Genomic DNA, 23,493 nt, shown 5'->3' on the forward strand with positions numbered 1-23,493 from the left:
GGAAAGCTTTTCTCCCTTTCCCACCCCGCTGTCTGCTTTATCCTTGCCCAAAACCATGCTGCACAGTACCTGCCCGTCTCTCCACAGCCCAGCTCTGGATTCCCTTCTCAGCATTGCCGGGCCTGATTTTTTTCCCCCTTTTATATACCAGATTCATGTTCATGGTGGCTTCTCTGTCTCAACATCTCTTTCCTTCCCCTCTTCTTCCTGGTTTCTTCCTTTACCCTCCTCTTTCCGCTTCTCCCTTCCTCCCTCCCTCTGGCTTAGAGAATGAGCACAAGGCAATAAAGCCACCAGTACCTTGTACCCATGTGAAATTTACTGGAATAATATTACTTAATTGACAGATTAAAATGGCCTAATTCTATCTCCGTGGAATCCATATCTTGCTTATAGACCCACCGTTCCAGTAGGGATAGTAATAGATCTATATGATGTTCTCGACCGCTGCGTTTTCAATTTTGGCACCTGATTCACAGGCAGATACAGTAGTGTGCGCTTGGCCAGACAGCTTCTATGTAACTTCAACACGTGATGGGGAGTTTTCATTCCTATGCGTTCAGATTAAAGTCAGCACTGATTTCTACCGGATTAATTTTTAACATCTGATCATATATTTCTGTAATGGAGTTGAGAGACTCCCCAGATGTGATGAGTTTAAATCTAGAATGGGAGGGACACTAGGGTCGGGGAGCTTGGAGAGAGCAGAGAAGCACACATGTTTGCACACTGAAGTTCTTAACCTTCCGATTCCCCCTACCTCCAGGGTGGCCAGGATCAGCTGTGCGTGTCCAGGTGGCCGGTCCCCGTAACGGCCTGTTTTCCCTTGCAGTGTGGCACGGTGGACCAGGGCCTGTACATGAACCTGACCGAAAGGAATCTGCAGGATGCTCAGAAGTTCATCCTGATGCACGAGGTGGTCCAGCCTGTGACCTCGGTGCCCTCTTTCATGGAGGACAACAGCCGCTTTTCCCACGTGGCCGTCGACGTGGTGCAGGGCAGGGACATGCTCGTCCACATCATCTATCTGGCCACAGGTAGGAGTTGGCGCCTCCCCTGAAGAGTTTCCTAACCATGAGATTTCTACGTCCAGCCGCAAGTCGGTCTTCTTTGTCACCCAACAAAACCCACGAACCAGCCTTGTCTTCGTCATCCTCTGTGTTTCTCGTAGGAAACTTAATTTCACTCTTTTTACATTACATTGGCCATGATTTTAGTTGGGAAGACAGCGCCTGGCTTCTTAACTGTCATTTCTTAAGTGCTCATAAAATAAGGCTTTTCTTGGCAAGACCATTTTCATTTGTATAGTTTAAGACAATGCAATTGGAGGGCATTGTTGGGTGCAATATTATCCTGGGATTATCATAATGATTTTCAGTGGATTCAAACAGTGCTCGCAAGATATTCCTGGTGTAGGATGTAGATAGAAGAATTTTGAAGAATATGTTTGGAGGCATAAACAACAAAATACTTTGAAGAGAAACCGGCAACACTATTTATCAAATTATAGATGACAGCTAGACATGTCTAGTTTCCAAGGTAACTGGGTACTGGAGGCAGGCGTCTGGCACAGAAAGGGTGCTTGAGACCAGCCTCAGTGACCGTGTCTCAGTCTGCACACCTGTTCAGCTTTTCCTTGCCTTCAGGTCCTCCCGTGCAGAGTCCCCTCACCACGGAGCCCGCCCCCATCCTTACATCCTCTGTCCAGTGCCCTGTCTAATGACCCCTTTCTCACAGAACACAGTTTCTGTTGTCTTTGTTGTTTATAATATCTCATACCCACTACTGGTTGATTTTATTCGGGAAGTCACCAACATTTATTGAATTTTTACTATTTTGCGGTTCGTATGAGCACTGATGAGTCAGATGGTGAACAGACTGGCAACATCCTGCTCTCCTGGGGACAACCAAACATCAGCCAGCCGCTGAGGGGAAGGACCGAGAGAGTGATTGGCTTATGCCGTGAATATGAATAGAGCCACGGGCTAGCAAGAGGCAGGGGGCTCCCATCCTTGGCTGTTGAGGGTTGGTCTCTCCCAGGAGGTGACATTTAAGCTGATAGCTGACTAAGGAGAAAGACCTGGCCTTTCAGGACGAGGGAAACAGCGAAGGTACAGGAGTGGTCAGCTGGGGGCGGTGCCCCTGTGTTGTCAGGTAAGGACAGGGATGTCACTGTGGGATTGACAAAGGAGGCCATGAGTGCCTCTATGGTCAGGAGCAGGAAGGAAGTTAGGTGGAACACCCATGATGAATAAGGCTTGGAAGAGAGAGGATTGATATGGTATCCTAAGGGATTGGGAGTTCAAGTTTGTGGTGTTTTTTAAGAGGAGACAGAATTACCATTGCAGTGTGTGTCTTGCTCGTTAGAGCATAAGAAGAAATCAGGTCTTGGTTTCTGCCATTTTTATCCTTAATGCCCCACAGAGGGCTGGATGTGTGGCCGGTTGAGGAATGAGTGAACTGGACCTTTCCAGAAGTTTCCCTAGTGTTTCTTCATAAGTGTTCTGGTTGGTGCCACGGAGAATAGAGTCATCTTGGAACTCCAGGCGGCTGTTGAGTCCCTCATCCGTACCTGGGGGTGGGGGTGGCGAAGGGAGATGAGGCTGGTTGGTACAGAACAGGGGCCTCAGCCTGAGCATTCTGACCTTTCCACAACCAAGGCCCTAACAAGGTGGGATTTGCTTCCTTGTGTTTATAATGATTTGTAGCGAGCTTCTGAGGGTTTCTGATGGCACTCTCGTTGTCCTTTAATTGTGTCTGGTGTCTTAGTTCAGGCTGCCGTGACAAAATACCATAGATGGGGTGGGGGTGGAGGGCTTAAACCACAAATCTACTTCTCACCCTTCTGGAGGCTGGAAGTTCAAGATCAAGGTGCTAGCCAATTTGTTTTCTGGTGAGAGTCCTCGTCCTCATTCAGTCTCCGTAGATGACCAACTCCTTGCTGTGTCCTCACACGCTGGAAACAGATCATCTCTGTTGTGTCTCTTTAAAAGAGCGCTAATCCCATTTATGGAGGCTCCACCCTCACGGCCTAATGACCTCCCAAAAGCCCCGCCTCGAAATAGCATTGCTTTGAAGATCAGGGCTTCAGTATGAATTTTGGGAGGACGCACACATTCAGTCGTTAGCAGTGAGCAACTTTTTCTACCACTTTTTAAAACTTGCCCACAGGAATAAAATACTCGAAGATCTTTTTTAAATTTTTGTAAGTTTACTTATTTATTTTGAGAGAGAGATGGAAGAGTGTGAGTGGAGGAGGTGCAGAGAGAGAGAGAGAGAGAGAGAGAGAGAGAGAGAGAGAAAGAGAGAATCCCAGGCAGGCTCAGCCCTATCAGCACACAGAGCCCGATGTGGGGTGTGAACCTACGAAACCCTGAGATCACGACCTGAGCCGAAATCAAGGGCCGGACGCTGGACTGACTGAGCCACCCAGGTGCTCCTTGAAGATCTTTATTACAGACAATAAGCTTGCGCAGAATCTAAATCCAATCACAACAGATCAATTTGGGTAAATTGTGAATTTAAGATGAAATTGTGGTCAACGTCCGTGGCTTTTTAAAGAGTATATCTTTCTAGAAACTTGCTTGCGCCTGTTTTGAGTGACCTCCTGATTGGGCTCCTGCTCTCCCCTGAACCCCCTCCCACCTCCTCCCACAAGGCAGCTAGGGGATTAGCTCCGGACTCAGTTGCTAGCTACCCGGGTTGTCTCCTCTCCAGGTTTGCAAATATGATGCTCGTTAACAATGCACCATGTGCCATTCAGCGCATGTGTCTTACAGAGGTTCCTTTTTTTTGTTGTTGTTCTCCACACCTGATTCAGATTTTAATCTATAATTTACAAATTCAGTCATGGCATCCATCAAGATGTCGCTAACGGGAACCACAGGCTGAGGTTACGGGGGAAGAAGCCACACCACAGAACTCTCCTGCAGCCTCCACGTCTCACTAGTCCGGGTTTTGTTAAACTCAAAAGAAGAGGAATTTCCAGGGGGTGAAGGTCCCCTCCAACAGAGAAATAACCAGGGCTATGTGGGGTCCTAACATGAGCAGTCCTCAAACCATGTGCAGGGATTTGGAGCAGATGCTCGGAGAGTTCCAGTGGTGGCTAGATGCATAGATGGTATTTAAGTTTGTTTAGACTAGCTTGATAATTCTAACTGTAGGACTAATATCAATTACAAATTTCATGTCTCAGTCAAGTTCTGGATCTTTTCATGCATCTCTTATAGCACTGACTAATCCCTTCTTTTGTACGTTTTAATTTAGAATAAAATTTAGTTTTAAATGGTATTATTTTTAATGATCCAACATACAGGTTTCTTTTATTTTCCCAAGGAATTGAAATGTATAAGTGGAATATTAGACAAAATATTCCAAAATGCCAGTCTGTTTATACTAAACCTGCTAAGAGCCGGTTTAGTAAGGTAGGGATGATAAAGATTAGAGATTTTGACTTAAAATTCTAAAGGCTGATGTTGATGTGGTCTTTTATTTATGTCTTCCCAGTAGAGTCCCATCAAGGCAAACCAGGAACATTCCTCCTTTTTGATATTAAAGCTAATACTGAGCACACGTGGCTGGGGCCCTTCCAGGTCCACTGCAGCACCTTCTGGATCTTTACCCAGGAATTCATAAATGCTCACCTGGTAGAGGATGAGGGTAGCACTGACAACTATCGAACATGAAGCAGAGTGCTTCCTAACTTGCTACTCAAGTCAACTTGCTATCTTGGGTTTGGGAATCCAGGTCTGGTGCTAAGTGTATTTTCTTCCCCTGCCCCTCCTTGATTTTACCTGAATTAACAGGCATTGGAGACAACCTGCCAATGGCCACTTGAAAGTTGGTTTATTTTATTTGTCAGCATTATCTAAAAATCGACGCGAAATAGACCTTGGCCATACGGTGGTTCCTGGTACTTCTCGCAGCTTGAATGTCTCATCCCTGCCGCCCGCCGCCCCCGAGTCCACCGGCCTTCTCCAGACAAGCCCTGGTCTCTTAGCTATAGCTCGCGTCTCTGTCTTGTTGAAGATCCAGCCAGGCAGGGCTAGGCACATTATCTGGGCCATGACTGTGCTGCTGTTTTATAAGTTACCTCTTTGAAGGGCTTCTCGGAGCAAGAGGCAAATTGGCATATGGCAACTCCTTTAGAAGTTGTTCGTCCGGACTTGCTAAGTGACTGAGTCTCACGTGCACACAGCTGCTCACTTTCTCTCTGCAAAGATAAAATTAGAGCCCTGTTGACCACTCATGTGTTCCGCGGCTCTCCTCCTTACTTGACCTGCGAATGCCATCGTTTCTGGCACTTCTGCCTCCGTGACATTCCTTTGCTGGATTCCGTCTTTCCTGCTTGCCCCTCATGTGTGGCTATGACTCAGGCCCTGCCCATTGTCACGGTGGTTCTAGTCTATGCTGCCTCCCTGCAAATACCATTCAGTTTCAGGGGTTCTACCATCCCTTCCTGGACGAAGTACATTCCTTGTATTTTGACCTTGCCTCAGTTCCAGTGTGTCTGTAGTTGAATGTGTATCTTTATTGCCCAGATCTGCTTCTGTTCCTGTATATTCTCTCTCGTTCTTGTTCAGGCAGCACATCCTGGAGTTTCAAACCCTCTGCCCCCTCTGTGAACCATCCGTTTTACTTTTCCAAAACTTATTCCCTTAATTCAGACCCTTGTTATTTCTAGAGTACTGTATTTTTGTTGTTGTTTATTTACTTTGGGGGTGGGGGAGCAGAGAGAGACAATCCTCACGTGGAGCTTGAACCCATGAACCGTGAAATTGTGACCTGAGCCGAAAGCAAGAGTTGGCTGCTTAACCGACTGAGCCACCCAGATGCCCCTAGAGTACTATTTTAAATCAGCGTTTGTTCCACTTGAGAATGGGTAAGACCTTGATTCTGATTCAGTATAGCGAGCTGGGATTATTTGGACCGATAAGAGAACTAACATCAAATTACAAATTTTATTTCACTTTAAAAATTTTATTTTTATTATATTTTATTCAAGTACAGTTAACACACAATATTACATTAGTTTCAGGTATACAACATAGGGATTCCACAAGTTTCTACATTATGCAGAAAGCTGGGATTTCTAACAGGCTCCCAGGTGAACTTAACGCTGTACATTTCTGGACCATATTCAAGCTGTGCAGTTCTGGATGAAATAATAATTTTGACCTAGAATCTCTCTATAACAGATGTATCTCACCTCTGTCTGTGGTTAGGCACTGACATCACTGTGACTGGTTTCTAATTGTTTGTGATGCAGATATAAAATCTGTTACCCAACATGAGCCTAACGGATACGTTCACTGTTCCTTTCAATAGCTGCTGTTATGATTTGCTAACTTGTCTGAGAACATCTGGTACTTGCTTTGACAGAAAATGTTGAAGATGCAGCCAGCTAGTACAGAACGATTAACATTATCAGGCAAAAAAAAAAAAAAAAGTCAGAAATCATCTGTAATAGAACTTGGTGGTCTAGACAAGGGGCCAGCAAAGTTACAAGGAACGATTTCTCCAAAAACAAAAAAAGGAAGATTGGGTCTGAAAATTTCAAAGCACAACAAGTTTCAGCAATATTGATTCAGAGTAAATGAGCACTGGATAGAGCCAGGTTAATTTTTAAATCCCAAAGATAAAGAATTATTGAGGAGAAAAAATAATGCCAGGGGTCTCTTTTACAAGCCCCAGACAAGACCCGTTCCTGCTTAGATTCCACCAAACAGTTGATAGAGCAGCTTTGAGAAATAATGGAAAGTAAAACAGAGCAGTGGAAGCCTTAAGAGCAGATTGCAAGCACAGCAATGTATACAATAACTGGAGGAAAATTAAATGTGACTCGAGGATTTTATTCTAGGATAATCTTTCCTTCAAAAGTAAAGGAGGATTCACGGTATCCAGTGTCCGTGATTCCTACCTTAAAAACAGAAAACCTTGATTTCTAGCCAAAGGAAGAAACATCAGAAGAGAAACCTCAGGAAAGAGGTCATGGGGAAAGGATGGGTGTTGGGATGAGAATCCATTTTAATTTCGGATAAAGAGAAATGAAGATGCCCTATAGGACCTGACGGTAAGGGTAAGCAAGGGCTGTGAGAGTTGGTGGAGCACAGCATGCTGGGACAGCTGAGAGAAGGCCTGTGAATTGGACATCCCTCGGAGCGTGTGCTCAGCTTCTCTTGCCTTACTTTATCCTGGGCCTTCAGCCATTCGCTGTCTCAGCCACCACCATGGCTGATGGGTTCCCGGCAGGACCGTGGGATTCTTCCAACTGATGCCTACTGGCTGGTGGCCAGGCGCCCCCTGCCACCTCCGGACCTGGATGAGACATCGTGCCACTCGCATGGGGTCCCGCTTCTCACGCAGGTGCAAAAGGGACGGGGAGATGCCCTCAGAAAGGCAGGGAGCTCAACTCCCTGTGAGGTGAGCTTCACCCAGTGAGATGCGGGGCATGGGAAGAAACGAGCTGATGCGTTTCGCTTCTCTTTTCCCCTCCGGTGGGCTGTCCGAGGCAAGTAGCCAGGCACATGTCTCTTTGTAGCTTGACGTAAGGGAGTGGCCCCAGGGTGACACCTCACAGGGCATTCCTTCCCATTCCTTCCTGCTTCCTTTTTTTTTTTCTTTTAATATTAGCTCCTGGTGTACAATATACTCTTCTTTTCTTCCTTCACACACGCAGCCCTGGGGTTGTCCCCCTAATCATGCATTAGCTCTTAAGCCTGCTTCACACTCTGTTTTCTAGGCAATCAGAGTCAGGGAGACTTCACTCAACCCCGTAGAGCTGCATGGCTACAAACATAGGCAGACATAGAAGAAGAGATGAGCTCTATAGACCATGTTGAGCTACTCAGATTTCAACCTATAATCACTCAAGAATAATAAAACTGAACATTTTGTTTTTGTTGTTTAATTGTTTTTAATGTTTATTTATTTTTTGAAAGAGAGAGAGAGACAGAGTATGAGCAGGGGAGGGGCAGAGAGAGAGGGAGACACAGAATCCGAAGCAGGCTCCAGGCTCCGAGCTGTCAGCACAGAGCCCGACGCGGAGCTCGAACTCACGAACCGTGAGATCATGACCTGAGCCGAAGTCGGACGCTTAACCGACTGAGCCATTCAGGCACCCCTAACACTGAACATTTTGTAAAGAAAGGAAGTAACATGAAGCAATCAGTATTTCCAGCTGTCACTGTCCATAATTCCTGGAGAATGAATTGGAGGGTAGCCCCGAGGATAGAAATGGGAGAATTTGGGTCTAGAGCATCAGTATAATTTTGCTGCAAGATTTGCCAGTTATGCGAAAGCAATCGTTATAGGGACATGTCATTTCACTGCAGTTGTGTATTGAAGACTGGTCTGTGCTCAAGGCTACTTAATTCAAAATCCACGTCCAGGAGGAGATGGGTGTGGCGGGAGTGGCTAACAGACTGGCGGCGGTGGGGTAGACTGAGGCATGCACTTGTAACTGGGGCGATATTGCCCCTAAGGAGGCAGACGTTGATTCCTGAGTGACAAAAATATCTTACCTTTATCCACAGAGCACAGATATACACGCACTGCATAAGCAAAAACATATATATATATAACTATATATTTATGTTTTATTTTATATTTATATTTTTTATATATTATATATAATTAATTACAGATTAATTATATATAATATATTATATACTTATATATAATATATTATATATATTTATATTTATATATGTTATATTTATATATTTATTTTATATTTATATATTTATATTTATATTAATTTTATATTTATATTAATTTTATATTTATATAATAATTTATATTTATATATATACAGTAGCATATATATACATATAGTGTATATATAGTCTTTATATATATGGTGTATATATAGTCTATATATATATATATATATTGTATATAATACATATAGTGTATATATAGTCTTTAGTATTAAAATTTCCTGTGCTGGAGGACAAGTACAGAAAAAAAAAAACCCAAAACTGTGAAGAGTCTCCTTGTCAGAGAGATAAAGGAAAAAACATTTGAGAAACACTGTTCTTGGGGATTTTTGTGGAGAAAAGTTAACAGATTTAGTGTATGTTCTGGAAGTATGGAAGGATGAGGAAATGGATAAGATCACTAGTAACTCCTGATTTGTTTGCTGTGGGCAGGACAGTGATTGCTGACAACCTTTTCTAAGAAGGAAGAACTGGAAATGTGGGGCCCCGATTCCCTGGAGAGGGTTGAGCTGTGAACACAGTAGACTCCCAGCCAGGAAGAAGCTCGTATTTCAGAGAGAGGTACAAACCACAAAACGGTTAGGTTAAATGTCGGTTGGGGGAAAAGTACAGCACAAAGAAGGAAGGAGGGAGGCCAGGTTTCAGCGTTAACAAGTCATTTGTAAGGGAAACAAGTGGGATCCATTGTGTTTAATGGTTTTTAGGAAGTAGGAGGTAGAGACTAGAATTCCACTTCCAAGGACTTTCATGTTTTAGAAAGTGCCATTTTGAGTCTTTTTGGTAGAGATTAGACTCCATGAATCTGACTTTAGAAAGTTTGCAGCCACTGATGGGAATCGTCTCACTGAGAAGGCCCACTGTACAGGAGAAAGGGTCACTGAATGGGTGACATTCTGAGGGCCACCAGAGGTTGGGGTCAGATAATAACCCCAGGGAGGAGAAAGGAGACGCCTCAATGCAGATGGGACCCCAGCACTCATGCTTCCTGTGGCTTTTCCATGAGTACCGTGGAGAAAATATAGCCAGTGAGTGGCTGTATCCTACCCTCCCTTTCTTCTCTTTCAAATATATTTTCAATATAGAATAGAATATAGAATATGTATTTATTGTTACTTGCTACCAACCATTATTAAAATCCAGAAATCAGTAATGATAAAATAATTGCAGGGAATAATAGCAGTGTAGGAAAATCCCAATTGAGCTTGTAGAAAAAACAGAGAAAGAAACAATGTTCTGCGTACTCTAGAAATTTCTCCTGTAAGAGTAACGATTGGGGACTAGCTTATTAGCAAATGCAAAAATCCCATTCCAGACGTTATCTCCCTGGGTGCAGTTCCTTCCAGTACCTTCTCTTAAGCCCTGCAGTTCCCCTTTTGTAGAGAGGAACATGACGCTGCTGAGTGAAGGACAGGCCCCAACAGTCCCTAGGACTGAAGTACACAAGACTTGAGAGGCTCTAGGGAGATCCCTGTGGGCACTAAAAATTAAGTCATTCATTTCTGTGGCCATTATCACCCACTGTCTCCCTCACGATTTACAGTCGGTGTCACGAGCAAGCGTGAAGTTGTGCACATCTTTTGTTGGGAAGATTTTGCAACAGTCACCCCTAATTCTGTCCTTCTCGCTGGACATCAAAAATCCAAACTTAATCTGAACATGCTCTATGTGTGTCTGTTTGTGTAAGGTGTTCCCATAGGCTAGAAGGAAGCATTATGTAGTTTGAGTGTTCCTCAGATAGAATTTAACAAATTTTGAGTTTAATGATAAAATAACTGCAGGGAATAATAGCCGTGTAGGAAAATCCCAACCACCCGGCGTTATGGGTTAAATTGTGTCCTCCCAAAAGACACGGTGAAGTCCCAACCCACCCAACCCACCATTATCTCAGACTGTGAGCTTACTGGGAGATAGGGTCTTTGCAGGTACAAGTAGTTAAGATTAAGCCCCATAGGAGTCAGGTGGACCCTTTATCAGATATGCCTGGTATCCCTATAAGAGGAAGAGAAAGACCCGCATAGGGAGAATGATGTGACCACACAGACGGAGACCGGAATGAACAGCCACAAGCCAAGGAGCACCAATGATGGACAGCCACCACCAGAAGCTGGGAAGAGACAAGGAAGGATTTTGCCCAGAATCTCAAGGAGTACAGACTTCTAGCCTTCAGGACTGCGAGTCAATACGTTTCTGTACCTTAAGCCATCCAGAATGTGGTATTCTATCTCAGCAGCCCCAGGACACTAATCCACCTGAGGGTACTTGGCCACTTTGCATCTGACCTTGCAGCCAAATGTCAGGTGTGTAGCCTGGCCTTCTCCTGTTCCGCTGACATTTCTCAATGACCAGAACTCAATGAACAAAATTTGCATTTTTGTATTAGTTTATGTGAAGCCCAATTAAAATGGAAAGTGTACTGTTGAAAACAATTTAAAAACGCCAAGCCACTTAAAATGGCATAAGAACAACTAATTGTTTTGCTTTACTAAACACAGGAGCGTTCGTTCTTGTATTTTAAGACGTGTTGTTTTTAAACATGTTTTCCGAATAATTTTAGTTGCTTACGCCCAGCTCCCCACCCACACAATAATAAGTTCAATGCTACCACTTAGTGGCTGTCCCGGTTTCCTCTAAATGTGATGCAGTCCGCCCTGGCGTCTACGGAGTGGCCCATTTTCCTGCTCTTTTCTTCTCTGCCTTCTCTCCCCCCACCTGTCGTGTCAGAGACCCTGCTGAGTCTTCTACTCTTCCTCTTGCTTGTTGCACATGATCAGCATTGATTGCAAGTTGCCTCAAGTAGTAAAGTGCTGTGGTCTGTGGGCGGAAGAAATACACACCATTTCTCTTCACCCCAGGTCTTCACATAAATCCCGACTGATGCTCACATTTGACGTATCTCGTTAAGGTTTCGTGGTCGTTACTAGAGTTGAAGTACGATAGCCTCCCGTTCCCAGACCTACTGTCCTCCTGTTTCTACAGATATCTGGGTAATATGCCTAGATCGTTTCTGTGGGAGAGGATGTCAAACCCCAAAGAGGTTTTACTGGTGTCTGCCCAATGCCCCACATCTCCACCGCTGCAGAGGAACAGAGGAACCCTTTCTCCCTGGAGACTTTGCGAGGCGATGATGTCAACAACGTACCGTATCTCTTCGCTCTTTCCTCCTTCCTCTCTTTGTACCGTGACCTAGATGCGTGTTGTTTTCCTGACATGAGGGACAAACACACATGTCAGGAGAATCCTCCAGCCACCCTACAGGCGGTGAGGTGGCTGCGTCTCTCCCCCAGGGGGTGCCACCTCTGACTCAGTTGTTCCAGACCCCAGGGGAACCTTCAGGAGTCCCTCCAGAAGCAATTGACGTGGACTTCTGAGCACAGAGGATCAGGATGAGGTTTTGTGTTTCCTTTGAGAAGGCAAGGGATAGAAGTTTAGAATGCCGGTGCGCATCCACGCTGCAGGCGGGCATTAGAGAAATACGTGAAATTGCTGTCAACGGGCCTAACACGGCCGTTGTCTCCGCTGTTCAATCAGAAAAAAATAAATTGTCGTCAGTACTATAAAATCTGGAATGGTTGGCTTCTGTTACGTTAGCAAATTGAATCTGTGCGCTAGGAAAACTCGGGTTCCACTCAGATGGCCAGGGTGCCGTCGGTCGTCTTTTGTCCCTTGAAAGCAATGTTGTCTTCAGAGTAAATCTTTCTGTAATGATTTCATCTAACACAATGGCCGTGGTCACGGGGGCTTTGCAGAGGCGGCAGGTCATTGGGCCACAGCGGAGGCCCATCTGATCAGGCCGTCAGATTCCTTGTAGGGTTGTCTACGCCTTGGTTTTAAAAATCTCCCTTTTTCAGTCTTTGCGCAAGCATCTCCTTGCTAACCTATAGAGACAATGTTTGCCCGGCAGCGATGGCCAGCCGCTGCTGAGCAGATTTAAGCCTTGGCCTCTAGGTCATTAAATTCTAGAAGCAGATAGCAGGCCCTCAGAAGGACTAGGAAGGACTAGGCACAGTCTCCACTGCATGAGAAAATGTCATTAACAGTGACATTATATACAGGCTTTCGTTCAGAAGCGGTCACACAGCAGAGGGACCGGAAGAAAAAACACCCCATCGTTTCTTCGCACGTTAGCCTTCCGAAGAGGAAGTGTGGATAGAAGAATCCCTTGGTGTGAAAGGGATCTGACGGACCCAGGAGTGAGAGAACGCCCAGGTAGAGGGAGCCAGGCACACCTATTAGTGTCCCCGCTGGAAGCCATTAGAAAAAGTGGGCTGTCCCCAGATCATCATGGCGGATTAACGCAGCGTACTCCCTTCCACCAGGAAGTCTGCAGCCAACTGTGATTTGAGTGAACAGCCTGATACGGTGGCGCAATTACTGACAGTGCACGTGTCTGCAAACAAACCTGTGGTGGATGGAAGGAAACAGTATTTGTCATTTGCAGAGATGTCAACAGAAGAATTTCTTTTAATTTTTGTCCTCCAAGAAATAGCATAGTTTCACAGTGAGATGAAAAATCTGTTCACTTGTTGGTTGGCTTATAGAATTTTCATCCCTCTTTCCTTTTGAAACACGAGAGATGGGCACACGGTTGCTTTTTAAATAAGGTATTTTACGGTCTTTAAATAGAATTGCCCGTACAAAAAGATGTTGCAGCGTTCTTATCAAGGAACCATATAATTCTCATGGTGTTAAGGAGGGGGTGGTGTTCCAAGCTGATGTCCTTAGGGGCCAGTGCTTCCCTGACTTGACTTACCTGTTCAATAAATAAGTATGGGGGAGAGGAAGGGGGAAAAAGTTACAGAGAGGGAGGAAGGCAAACCATAAGAGACTCTTAAATACTGAGAATGAACTGAGGGTTTATGGGGGGAGAGGGGAAAGTGGGTGATGGGCATTGAGGAGGGTACCTGCTGGGATGAGCACTGGGTGTTGTAGGGAAGCTAAGTTGACAATAAATTATATTTAATATAAAAAATGAAAAAAATAAAACTTAAAAAAATAAGTATTTGCTCAGAGAAGCTGAGGACGTGACTGTTACTAATGGAACCTTGTAGGAAGAATGGAGACAGCTGAACCGACCCAACCCTAAGTTAAGAAAACCTGAAATGATAATTACATAGGCAGTTACACATCTAGGCCAAAGAAAAATCAATGTGGAATAAAAGTTCCTTCCCTCGTTTTGCCTTGGATGGCCTTAGGAAATGATAATAATTGCCAAATGTGCAGGTAGGTGGAAAGTGAGAACCTGTCTGTCCATCTGTCCATCCAGCCATCCTTCTCATCACCCAGCCCTCCCCCCCACTGTCATTACTTTACCCCAAATATGAAAAAAACAAACAAAAAACAACCTCTTCTTTTGGTTTTGTGTCACTCTTTAAGAGCATTCAATGCAAACTAGTTAAATTTCTGACCAATCACTTTGTGGATTTCTAAAGACTACAGAAGCTTAACTCAGTGTGAAATTAAAAAAGAAAAATTAATGTTTATTTTTGAGAGAGAGCAGAGAGCACGCGCAAGCAGGGGAGGGGCAGAGAGAGACACACACCCATAATCTGAAGCAGGCTCCCAGCTCTGAACTGTCAGCACAGAGCTGACATGGGGCTCAAACCCACAAACTGTGAGATCATGACCTGACCCAAGCCGAAGTCAGATGTTTAGCCAACTGAGCCCCCCAGGCACCCCTTCAGTTTGAAACTTTTAAAGCATTTTGAGATTAAAACAATGTCCAGGAGGGCGGTTCTTGTCATCTGTTTTTAGTCTAACTGTTTTTAAAAAAATGTTTATTTATTTTGAGAGGAAGAGTGAGCAGGGGAGGGGCAGACTGAGAGGGAGAGAGAGAACCCCAAGCAGGCTCCACACTGTCAGCACAGAGCCCAGTGTGGGGCTCAATCCCACGGACCGTGAGATCATGACATGAGCCAAAATCAAGAGTCAGACACTTAACCAACTGAGCCACACAGGCACCCCATGTTTTTAGTCTAACTATTGTGCTCCCAATTGGGTATAATGAAACTGATTGAATATATGATCTTTTTTATTTGAGGAATGAAACTTGAGTTGGAAAAAAGGAAAGGAGAATTTGCTCAAGGAAAATTTGTTTCTTCAACTAGAAAGTATTCGAGAAGCATTGTTACCATGTGAGGCTAAAATACTGAAGAGTTGTCTGCAGTCAGTAAGAGTTCCTTAGAATGACCCTGACCTAAGGCCAGTAGAAGTTGGTTTGCACACTCTTAGAACAGATAGGAGGTTTTAGAGGCCTCAGTTTCCACCTATTTGTACCAAAAAGTAAATATTCCACTAATTAATTGTCTGAATACTCAAATACATTTCTGGGATTTTGGAAAAATAATTTAAAAATTCACCGTCAGTATTGAAAGAGATTAATTATCAAGGTAGAAGCCTCATTGATATGGTCCTCATTGATATCATCACTTAATTAATTTTTAAAATCTGATCTTCAGCAAAAGATCACTGGTTCAATGTGAAAAATAGTGGTCCTGACTTGTCCTTGATAAATTGGGTCATCTTCACAATGAATTGCTGCTCCTTGAGTTAAACAATATTTTTTTTCTTTCCTTTAGAAATTTTATAGATTGCACAATGTTGGTATTTTTTTAAATACTGGTGTTCAGCATTAGTTTATTTCTGCGTGGACTGGATAAGAGCCAGTTGTCTTGGTGTTTCCTGAATTGCTGTCCTGTGGTGATCCGCCTGGCAGTTTGTCTTCAGGAATCTCTAACTTTTGAAGGTGGGTCCTTAACCCGCACCTCACCTCCGGGTTCCTCAGATTCCTTCCAGGCCTTGGGCACAGAGCATGCTGGGAGCAAGAAGACGCAGGCTCAGTGCTGGCTCATCTCACCCTGGCTCTGGACTCTCCCCTAGTTTTAGTGACAGAGCCTTTGACATCTCTCCTGAGCGGTGATCCAGTCTTTTCTCCAGTGTCTGGGTTTTGTCCTGTGTCCTCTGACACATGGCCCTCCCAGGAATCAGGGGACTGCTCGTGGACCCTGAGGCTGGCCCTGCCCCATCTCCGGACAAGAACCTGTTGTCCCTCGCCCCCGGTCCCGTGTTTCCTGCTGTCTGATTGGGACCCTCACCATGGCCTTCAATGTATAACTGGTTTTAGGCTTTGACTGTCTCTCAAATAGTCAAGTCTTAGTTATGGAAAAACAGTGTATTTTGTTAGGACTTATAATTTGCCTTCTTTGTGATTGAGAACTGGGCTGGGATGCCACGTAGATCACAAACTAAACCCATGGAAGATTCGGAGAGCCACACTGGAAAGTCAGTGTGGAAGCCAGAAAGCTGAAGGGCTCTGGAATCTGCCCATCAGTGTGGGGCCTATGATCTCAGAAGTGTCACGGGGAGAGCCCATTTCCCTACGCGGGGACATTTGAGAATACATGTCACACCTGCCCGTTGGATCCAGCTAGGGCTTTCCTGCCCCTCAGATATTTGGTTCCTTATCTCACATCCCTGTTTCATGCTTTTGGAGGTCCACACTTGTCCCCATAACTTCTGTTAAGAAATCCCTGCTCTTCCATTCACAGAGTCCCATCTATGCTCAGGTGGAATATGTTTCTCGAGCTGTCAGCGCATCTCGAAAGATAAGATGGCTGCCTGGTGGGGAAGGATGGGTGGGTCGTCCTAAGAGGAGGCACAGAATATGGAAAACTGAAAGCTATAGAAAGATATGGGGGCTTTTGAAAGGTGAGAAATTTAAATTCGCTGGAGTTGTGGGTGGAGAGACAGGAGATAAAGCTGAAAGATAGGATGTGCCACATTGAAATTCTTATCCTAACAAATGAATTCAGGATTTCACATGCATGAACAGATTAGAGCCAAAGGGGAAGAGACATGACAGGGTTTCAAATATGGCGAGTTCCAGTTGCATGGGGGCGGTCTGGTAGTTGGAAATCCTTTTTTTGAAGCGAAAGAGAAAAGTTTGGGTCAGTAATAGAGACCTCAGCTCAGCTCTGAAGCCATAGGAATGGATAAGGTCATGCCTGAAGAAAGTGCATGAAAATTGTAGCTACCAAATAGCTTGACGCATCAGCTATGAGTTCGTAATTAGTATAATGTAGCAATTCAGAAAAATGACAATTTTTATTCCATTGAGTAGCGAGCTCTCTTTTTTTCCCCTTTTAAATTAATGTTGCAAAAGTACAAAAGTGCTTAGCATAGATTTTTCTCAACCATCCCGGCTCACACTAATGGGACCAGACGCAGTGTAAATTTCACCACTGGGGTGACAGGGTGATTTAGACTCTGTGTTCCTGCCTGGTGACTGTCAGAGAAGGGCGGCCGACACTGCCAGCCGGGTGGCTGTTTTGTAATTTAGATACAATAAATCTAAGGCGAGTAATTTCCTTCTGGAAACTTGAATTGCCTCCTTAGTGGGAAGATGAGAGTTAGATTTAAGTGGTGTGGTCAGAGGGGAGTTTTGAGAGGACACCCAGAGGGCTGGATTGATTGCTCTCATTTTAAATGTAATACTGTTTTTATTCACGAGAAACTCCAGTGATAAACTTCCTATAAGCATCGGCCTATGATTTTGCATACTTTAAAGGAGGATGTGGTCTGGTGTGGTTTTCTGTAAGGCGGTAGACGCTGTTGGCTCAGAGGTAGGATCTCCCCTCCAGCTTTGGGTGTGGTGAGGACGGACAGAGGCAGGAGCCTGTTCAGTTTAGACGACACTTGAGTAGGGCTTATAATCCACGAGCTGGAAGTGGCAAGACAATAATTCTAGCGGATTCTTACGTAATGTGCCCCGCGTGCCAGGCACCGTTCAAGCCCTCTGTACAGAGAAGCTCACCGCGTGGTCCCCAGCCTGTGAGCTGGACCCCAGGGTGAAGGAGACGCAGAGGGTGACTGGCCTGCTCTTGGCCAGGTGGCCTGTAAGTGTTGGAGTCGGGAGTCTAACCCGGGCCGTGGGGCCCCAGGGTCCACACTCTGAACCCTGTGCTCTGCTCGAACACCTACCGTGTGCCAGGCACCGTTGCAGATGCCAGCGAGATCACAGTGACGAAGACCAGCTACGTCCTCCAGGACCACCGTCCCTGGAACTTATCAACCCAGGGCGAGATGTGGGAATATGGTTTAAAATAATACTTAGGGGTAGAAGAATGTCGCATACAATTTATGACTAAGAGGCTTCAACTGGCTAGCGTATTCTTGGGAAAAAGAAAATAATGCATTAGTTGAATCTGATAAAATGAGTTAATCAAAAGCTCCATTTTAAGCGTATAGTAACCACGAAGCCCTGTTTTCCTCTTTAAATTCCCTTGTACTATATAAATGCAATGCTGAGCTCCCACTGCCAAAACCAGTTTAATTCATTTGCCCAATTACAAGTTAAAAGAAAGAACTTTCATAACATATTAGCTGTCTGCTACTTTGGGATAATGAGCAGCTGAATTGATGAACTTTATGTAATGATCTGTTGCTATGGCAACATGCTGCCCAGTGAGTGGAAGAGGGCATTTCATCATTACTTCACTGATAATGGTTGGAACAGTAACGGATGCAAATACAAAAGGTTTTCTTTTACTCCACGGCAACTCTGGGTCGATGAGACAAAACAATAAAACGTCTCTTGGAAACGGTGGCAGAGAATCAAATAGAGTCAAATGCACAATTGGAAAGACAGTAATTTAGCTTTCCAGGTTCGTGGTCTTAGTGTCCACAGTGAATCTCCAGCCCAGTCGCAGGTAACCATTGTCAGAAGTGCCCTGTGTCCGTTCCGTGGGTTTCATTTCTGTACTGGATTCAGCACACAGCAAGCTCACTAATGAACACTCCTTTAAAATACGATAACACGTTGAGATGTCACAAGAGGAGAATGGAGTCAGGCTTACATTTAACCATCCAATGGTTTGCAATAAATAATCTCTGCATCTTTATTCCACATTTGTCTGAACCAGCCCTTTCTTTGCTTTTTATGACTTTTTTTTTTTTTTTACAAAACACAAAATTATGTACAACTCCACCCTTTAAGTTTTTTTGTAACTTAGAGGAAATATGTATTTATTGTGTGTTTTGGAAGTGCTTCAGACTGCTGTTCTTTTTTTTTTTTTTTAATTGTTTTTGAATGTTTATTTTTGAGAGAGAGAGAGAGAGAGAGAGAGGCGGAACACGAGTCGGGAGGGGCAGAGAGAGAGGGAGACACAGAATCCAAAGCAGGCTCCAGGCTCCGAGCTGTCAGCACAGAGCCCAACGCGGGGCTCAAACTCACGAACCTCGAGATCATGACCTGAGCCGAACTGGGCGCTTAACTGACTGAGCCTGGTTGGTGCCTCCAGGCTGCTGTTCTTAAGAAGAATCCATTTCTCTGACACTTTTTTCAGTGTTCAGTGTTCTCAAATTCATCGAATTAAAGCCGCTCTACACGTAGAGCATAAGGCATTTTACTTTAAGCTTAATTGTTTCATTGTTCAGGCTTTAGTGAATTGCAGAAGGTTGTCTGATCGTATGCAAGCATGAAAATTCAAAAATGATCATTTTTATTTACAGCAGTCGTAACTGTTCTGAGCTGCCCACGTTTTTCTTTTCCTTCCCTCTCTCCCTCCCTTCTTCCTTCCTGCCTTCTTTCCTTAAAAAAAAAAAAAAAAAAAAAAAAAGGTGTATTTTCATAAACTTTTGAAATTTTGGTGAGACTAAAGTTCTAGAAATCCTTCAAAAAGAAATTCATTATAATCAGCGCCCTTTTCCTCAGGTACCTGAAAGTTCATTCTTGAGTGCTCATTCCCTTTTCTCTGATGTTCCCCCAAAGAGCAGGAGAGCCTTTAGCGTAAAGGTCGTGAGTAACAGCACCGTCTGTGTGAATTATTTTATAATGCTTATCAAAATGCATCCATCTTTCACAATGTTCCATGTCCTATATCATCTCTTGCTGCTTTACTAGCCCGGGATCAAACGTATAGGGGATTAAGTGAAATAAATGGAAGTATTTGAAAATACTAGGCTCTAACTAATATGAATCTTACATTGTGATCATACAAGTCAGACCTATAATTTATAGTGCCTTTGCATTTCAATTTCAATCATGACCTCTTAAGGGAATGTGGAAAAATAACTCATGGTCTAGTTTTGAAATTGCTTTAAACAAATTATCTGAAGGGCGAAAGTCCGTTTTTTTTTGTTATTTTTTATTTTTGTATATCCTACTCTTGACATGGAGTCCCTGTGCCAGCTTGCATCATAACGAAGATAACAAGTTCCACAGATTGGGTGGACTAAACAAACAGAAACTTCTTTCCTCTTTCTTTCTTTCTTTCTTTCTTAATGTTTATTTTTGTCTTTAAGAGAGAGAGAGAGAGCGTGAGCAGGGGAGGGGCAGAGAGAGAGGGAGACACAGATTCTGAAACAGGCTTCAGGCTCCAAGCTGTCAGCACAGAGCCCGATGCGGGGCTCGAACCCATGGACCGTGAGATCATGTCCTGAGCCAAAGTCAGATGCTTAACTGACTGAGCCACCCAGGTGCCCCCCCCCCCCAGCCCTGCCCACTTATTTCTGGAGGTGGAAGTCCAAGGTCAAGGTGTTGACAAAGTTGTTTTTTTTTTTTTTTTTTTAACATTTTTTTTTTTTTTTTTTGGGACAGAGAGAGACAGAGCATGAACGGGGGAGGGGCAGAGAGAGAGGGAAACACAGAATCGGAAACAGGCTCCAGGCTCCGAGCCATCAGCCCAGAGCCTGACGCGGGGCTCGAACTCACGGACCGCGAGATCGTGACCTGGCTGAAGTCGGACGCTTAACCGACTGCGCCACCCAGGCGCCCCGACAAAGTTGTTTTATTCAGAGACTCCTCTCCTTGGGATGCAGACGGCCGTCTTCCTGATTCGTCCTCATATGTGGATGCACATGTCTGCATCCTAATTTTTCTCTTCTTGCAAGGACACCAGTCATCCTGGAGAAGGGACCTCCCCCTATACAACCTGTTGTGTGTTAATTACCTTTTTAAAGGCCCTGTCTCCAAATATAGTCAAGTTCTGAGGTGTTAGGAATTAGGACTTCAACATGAACATTGAGGGGACACAATTTAGCCCATAATACTCCCTATCTTCTTATAAGACCCATTTTCATAGCAAAGGAGAGATGGTTAGGCTTTTCCATCTCTATCAAGACGCAAAATTGAATCTCATTAAAACTATTCAGTCCTTATTAGTGAGAAAAGTGAACATTGACAATTACAAAAACATCCGTTATTTTCCCCCAAAGTTAAAAATATGACCAATTCTCAACCAGCATAGCTGAGTGATGTGTAGTAGGGCTTACACTGCACAGAGCAAACGTGACCTACAGCAAACAGTGGTTTCAGGGTCTTATTTTTACTGTGAGATTTTTTTGGCTTAAATATCTCTTGTCACCTTAAGCCCCCCCTTTTTTGAAGATAACCCTTTTCGTCAGATTATTTTCTTGTTTGTGTCCTGAGCTCTTGGAAGTGAGAGCCCAAAGCCTGATGGAGAAGTCAGATCAGTTCCGGGCTTGGCACCACTTATACATCAGTTATCTGTGGACTGAATTCTAGGATATGATAAGCACAGACCTCTAAATCATAGCTTAATCTTTGTCTTGATTAACTGCTCTCGCTTCACACACTGCTTATCAGCCCCCCTGATCTTTTAGGAGCTCATCAACCATGCTGATACTGATGCACCGTTACAGCCATTGCATATTATCCCTTCCATACTTTTAGGACAAAACTAACCAGCACTTGACTGGTATGAAGACGCTCTAAACTCTGGCCCAAGAGTGAACTTTGGCACTCACTTAGCCTGTCTGGGCTTTGATTTCCTCACCTGCAAAATTCGCGGTGTTGTTGTAGGTTCCTTCCATCTCTAACATCCTGTGACCATTTGGAATTTTAATTCGGAAAACATGATGGTAGAAGGCCAATTGCAATGAGAGGTGGCCCTATCAATGGGGTCTCTCGCATTCTCCCACATGGACTTGTCTGAATCCATGTGGATTCAGAAAATGGACCGAATTAGGAAAGTGAAGGTGGCCAGTGTTTCCCTATTTACACATGAAGCTATACACTTGTGCTTCTCATTCCTTGCTAGTTTAAGTTTGGTTAGTTTCTTTTTTTCCTCTGTGCATTAGCTGTAACATTGATTATTCGAACTGCGGATCCTAAAAGATGATGTCACCCATACTCTTTCTGTTTGGAAGGTCCTCAGGGTCCTTCATTTTCTCAGAAGAGTGATACAGAAACTACACTCCAAAGAAGAACAGGGACGAGCTTGACCCCTAGTTGAAAGGAAAACCCTACCAAGCAAACGAAGAGCAGGGAGAACCTTCCCTAATGGTTTGATTGCTTTGTGGCAATCCATAGGTTTCCGACCTGACCCGACAGTGATTGCATACTCTCTCACAGGACATCTGTCACTTGCCTGTGGTAAGTTGTCAGCTGAGCGATGCCAAATGGGGAGATGAGGAGTTAAGGGCCAGGTTTAGTCCCAGAGCCATTAGTTAACCTTTAGGGACCTGGGTTATCTTACCACAATAGGAAACGATTGCTCCAGTGCAGGGATTTTTTTAGATATCTGTGGATGGGAACCCTTTATTCAAGGGAAATCATATGGCAAGATTCAAAGTGTATAATGCAGCCCAACAGAGCTTGTCATACTGTGGATGAAGTGAACCCTCATGAACTTACTGACTATCTTGGGGGGGCAGGCAGACACCTGGCTCTCCAGGACAGCACCAGGGGAGCCTTGTGCATCCCCAGGCTGCCCAAGGCTATAGCTACAGTGCCAAATGGCTACCGGGCACCTGAACGGTGACTGGTCCCAGTTGAACTTGGATTTTGAAGACTTAGTATAAAAAATTGCAAAATAGGGCGCTGGAGTGGCTCAGTTGGTCGGGCGTCCGACTTCAGCTCAGGTCATGATAATCACAGTTCACGAGTTCAAGCCCCGTATCGGGCTCTGTGCTGACAGCTCAGGGGCTGGAGCCTGCTTTGGATTCTGTGTCTCCCTCTCACTCTGCACCAGCACCCCTCCCACCCACCTCACTCGTGCTCTCTCTCTCTCTCTCTCAAAAATAAACATTAAAAAAGTTTTAATGCAAAATATCTCAATAATATGTTAATTACATATTATAATTTTATATACTATCATAATTTGGATACATTGGGTTAAATACAAATAAGTAATAAAAATTCATTCATCTGTTTTCCTGTCGGTTTTCCTTTTTTAAGGTGGATACCAGGTCCCGTGAATAGGTCATCTTGTCCCCAGGAAATGCGCTAGGAATTTGTCCTGGAAACTTCCTTTACTGCCACACTCCACTCTAAGGATATATATTTTTTTCTTTGAAACCAAAATACTTGTTTATTTCCTGCTTAAAACACACACACACACACACACACACACACACACATTTGTTTTTGTTTGTTTTTGTTCTTGTTTCATTTACTTTTCCCGTGGGCTGCTCCATAGCTGGTTTGCTGTAGAGCACCCACCCCAGTTCCTGTGGGGTGAAGGCTGAGGGAGCGAGATTCAGGCTTTCATGGATCATTTCTTTTTTTTTTTTTTTTTTTAAGTTTATTTATTTAGTTTGAGAGAGATAGGGAGGGAGAGAGACAGAGAGAGAGAGAGGGAGAGAGAGAGAGAGCGCATGCATGAAAGTGGGACAGGGGTAGAGAGAGAAGGAGAGAGAATCCCAAGCAGCCTCTGGGCTCTCAGCACAGAGGCTGACATGGGACTCGAACTCCCTAACCATGAGATCATGACCTGAGCCGAAATCCAGAGCCGGGCACTTAACCGACGGAGCCACC

At 44.3% G+C, this 23,493-nt stretch overlaps 1 protein-coding gene across 1 annotated transcript in view; it reads left to right on the forward strand.

The window, feature by feature from the left end:
* The window catches only part of SEMA5A (semaphorin 5A), a 474,488-nt gene that overhangs the window by 335,372 nt on the left and 115,623 nt on the right, over nucleotides 1-23,493 (forward strand). Inside the window, exon 11 of the mRNA XM_049648285.1 lies at nucleotides 833-1,037. Within this exon, the coding sequence (XP_049504242.1) occupies nucleotides 833-1,037 (205 nt within the window). The remainder of the gene's footprint in view (nucleotides 1-832; nucleotides 1,038-23,493) is intronic.

Source organism: Panthera uncia (assembly GCF_023721935.1).
Source record: "Panthera uncia isolate 11264 chromosome A1 unlocalized genomic scaffold, Puncia_PCG_1.0 HiC_scaffold_17, whole genome shotgun sequence".
Classification (NCBI taxonomy): Eukaryota; Metazoa; Chordata; class Mammalia; order Carnivora; family Felidae; genus Panthera; species Panthera uncia.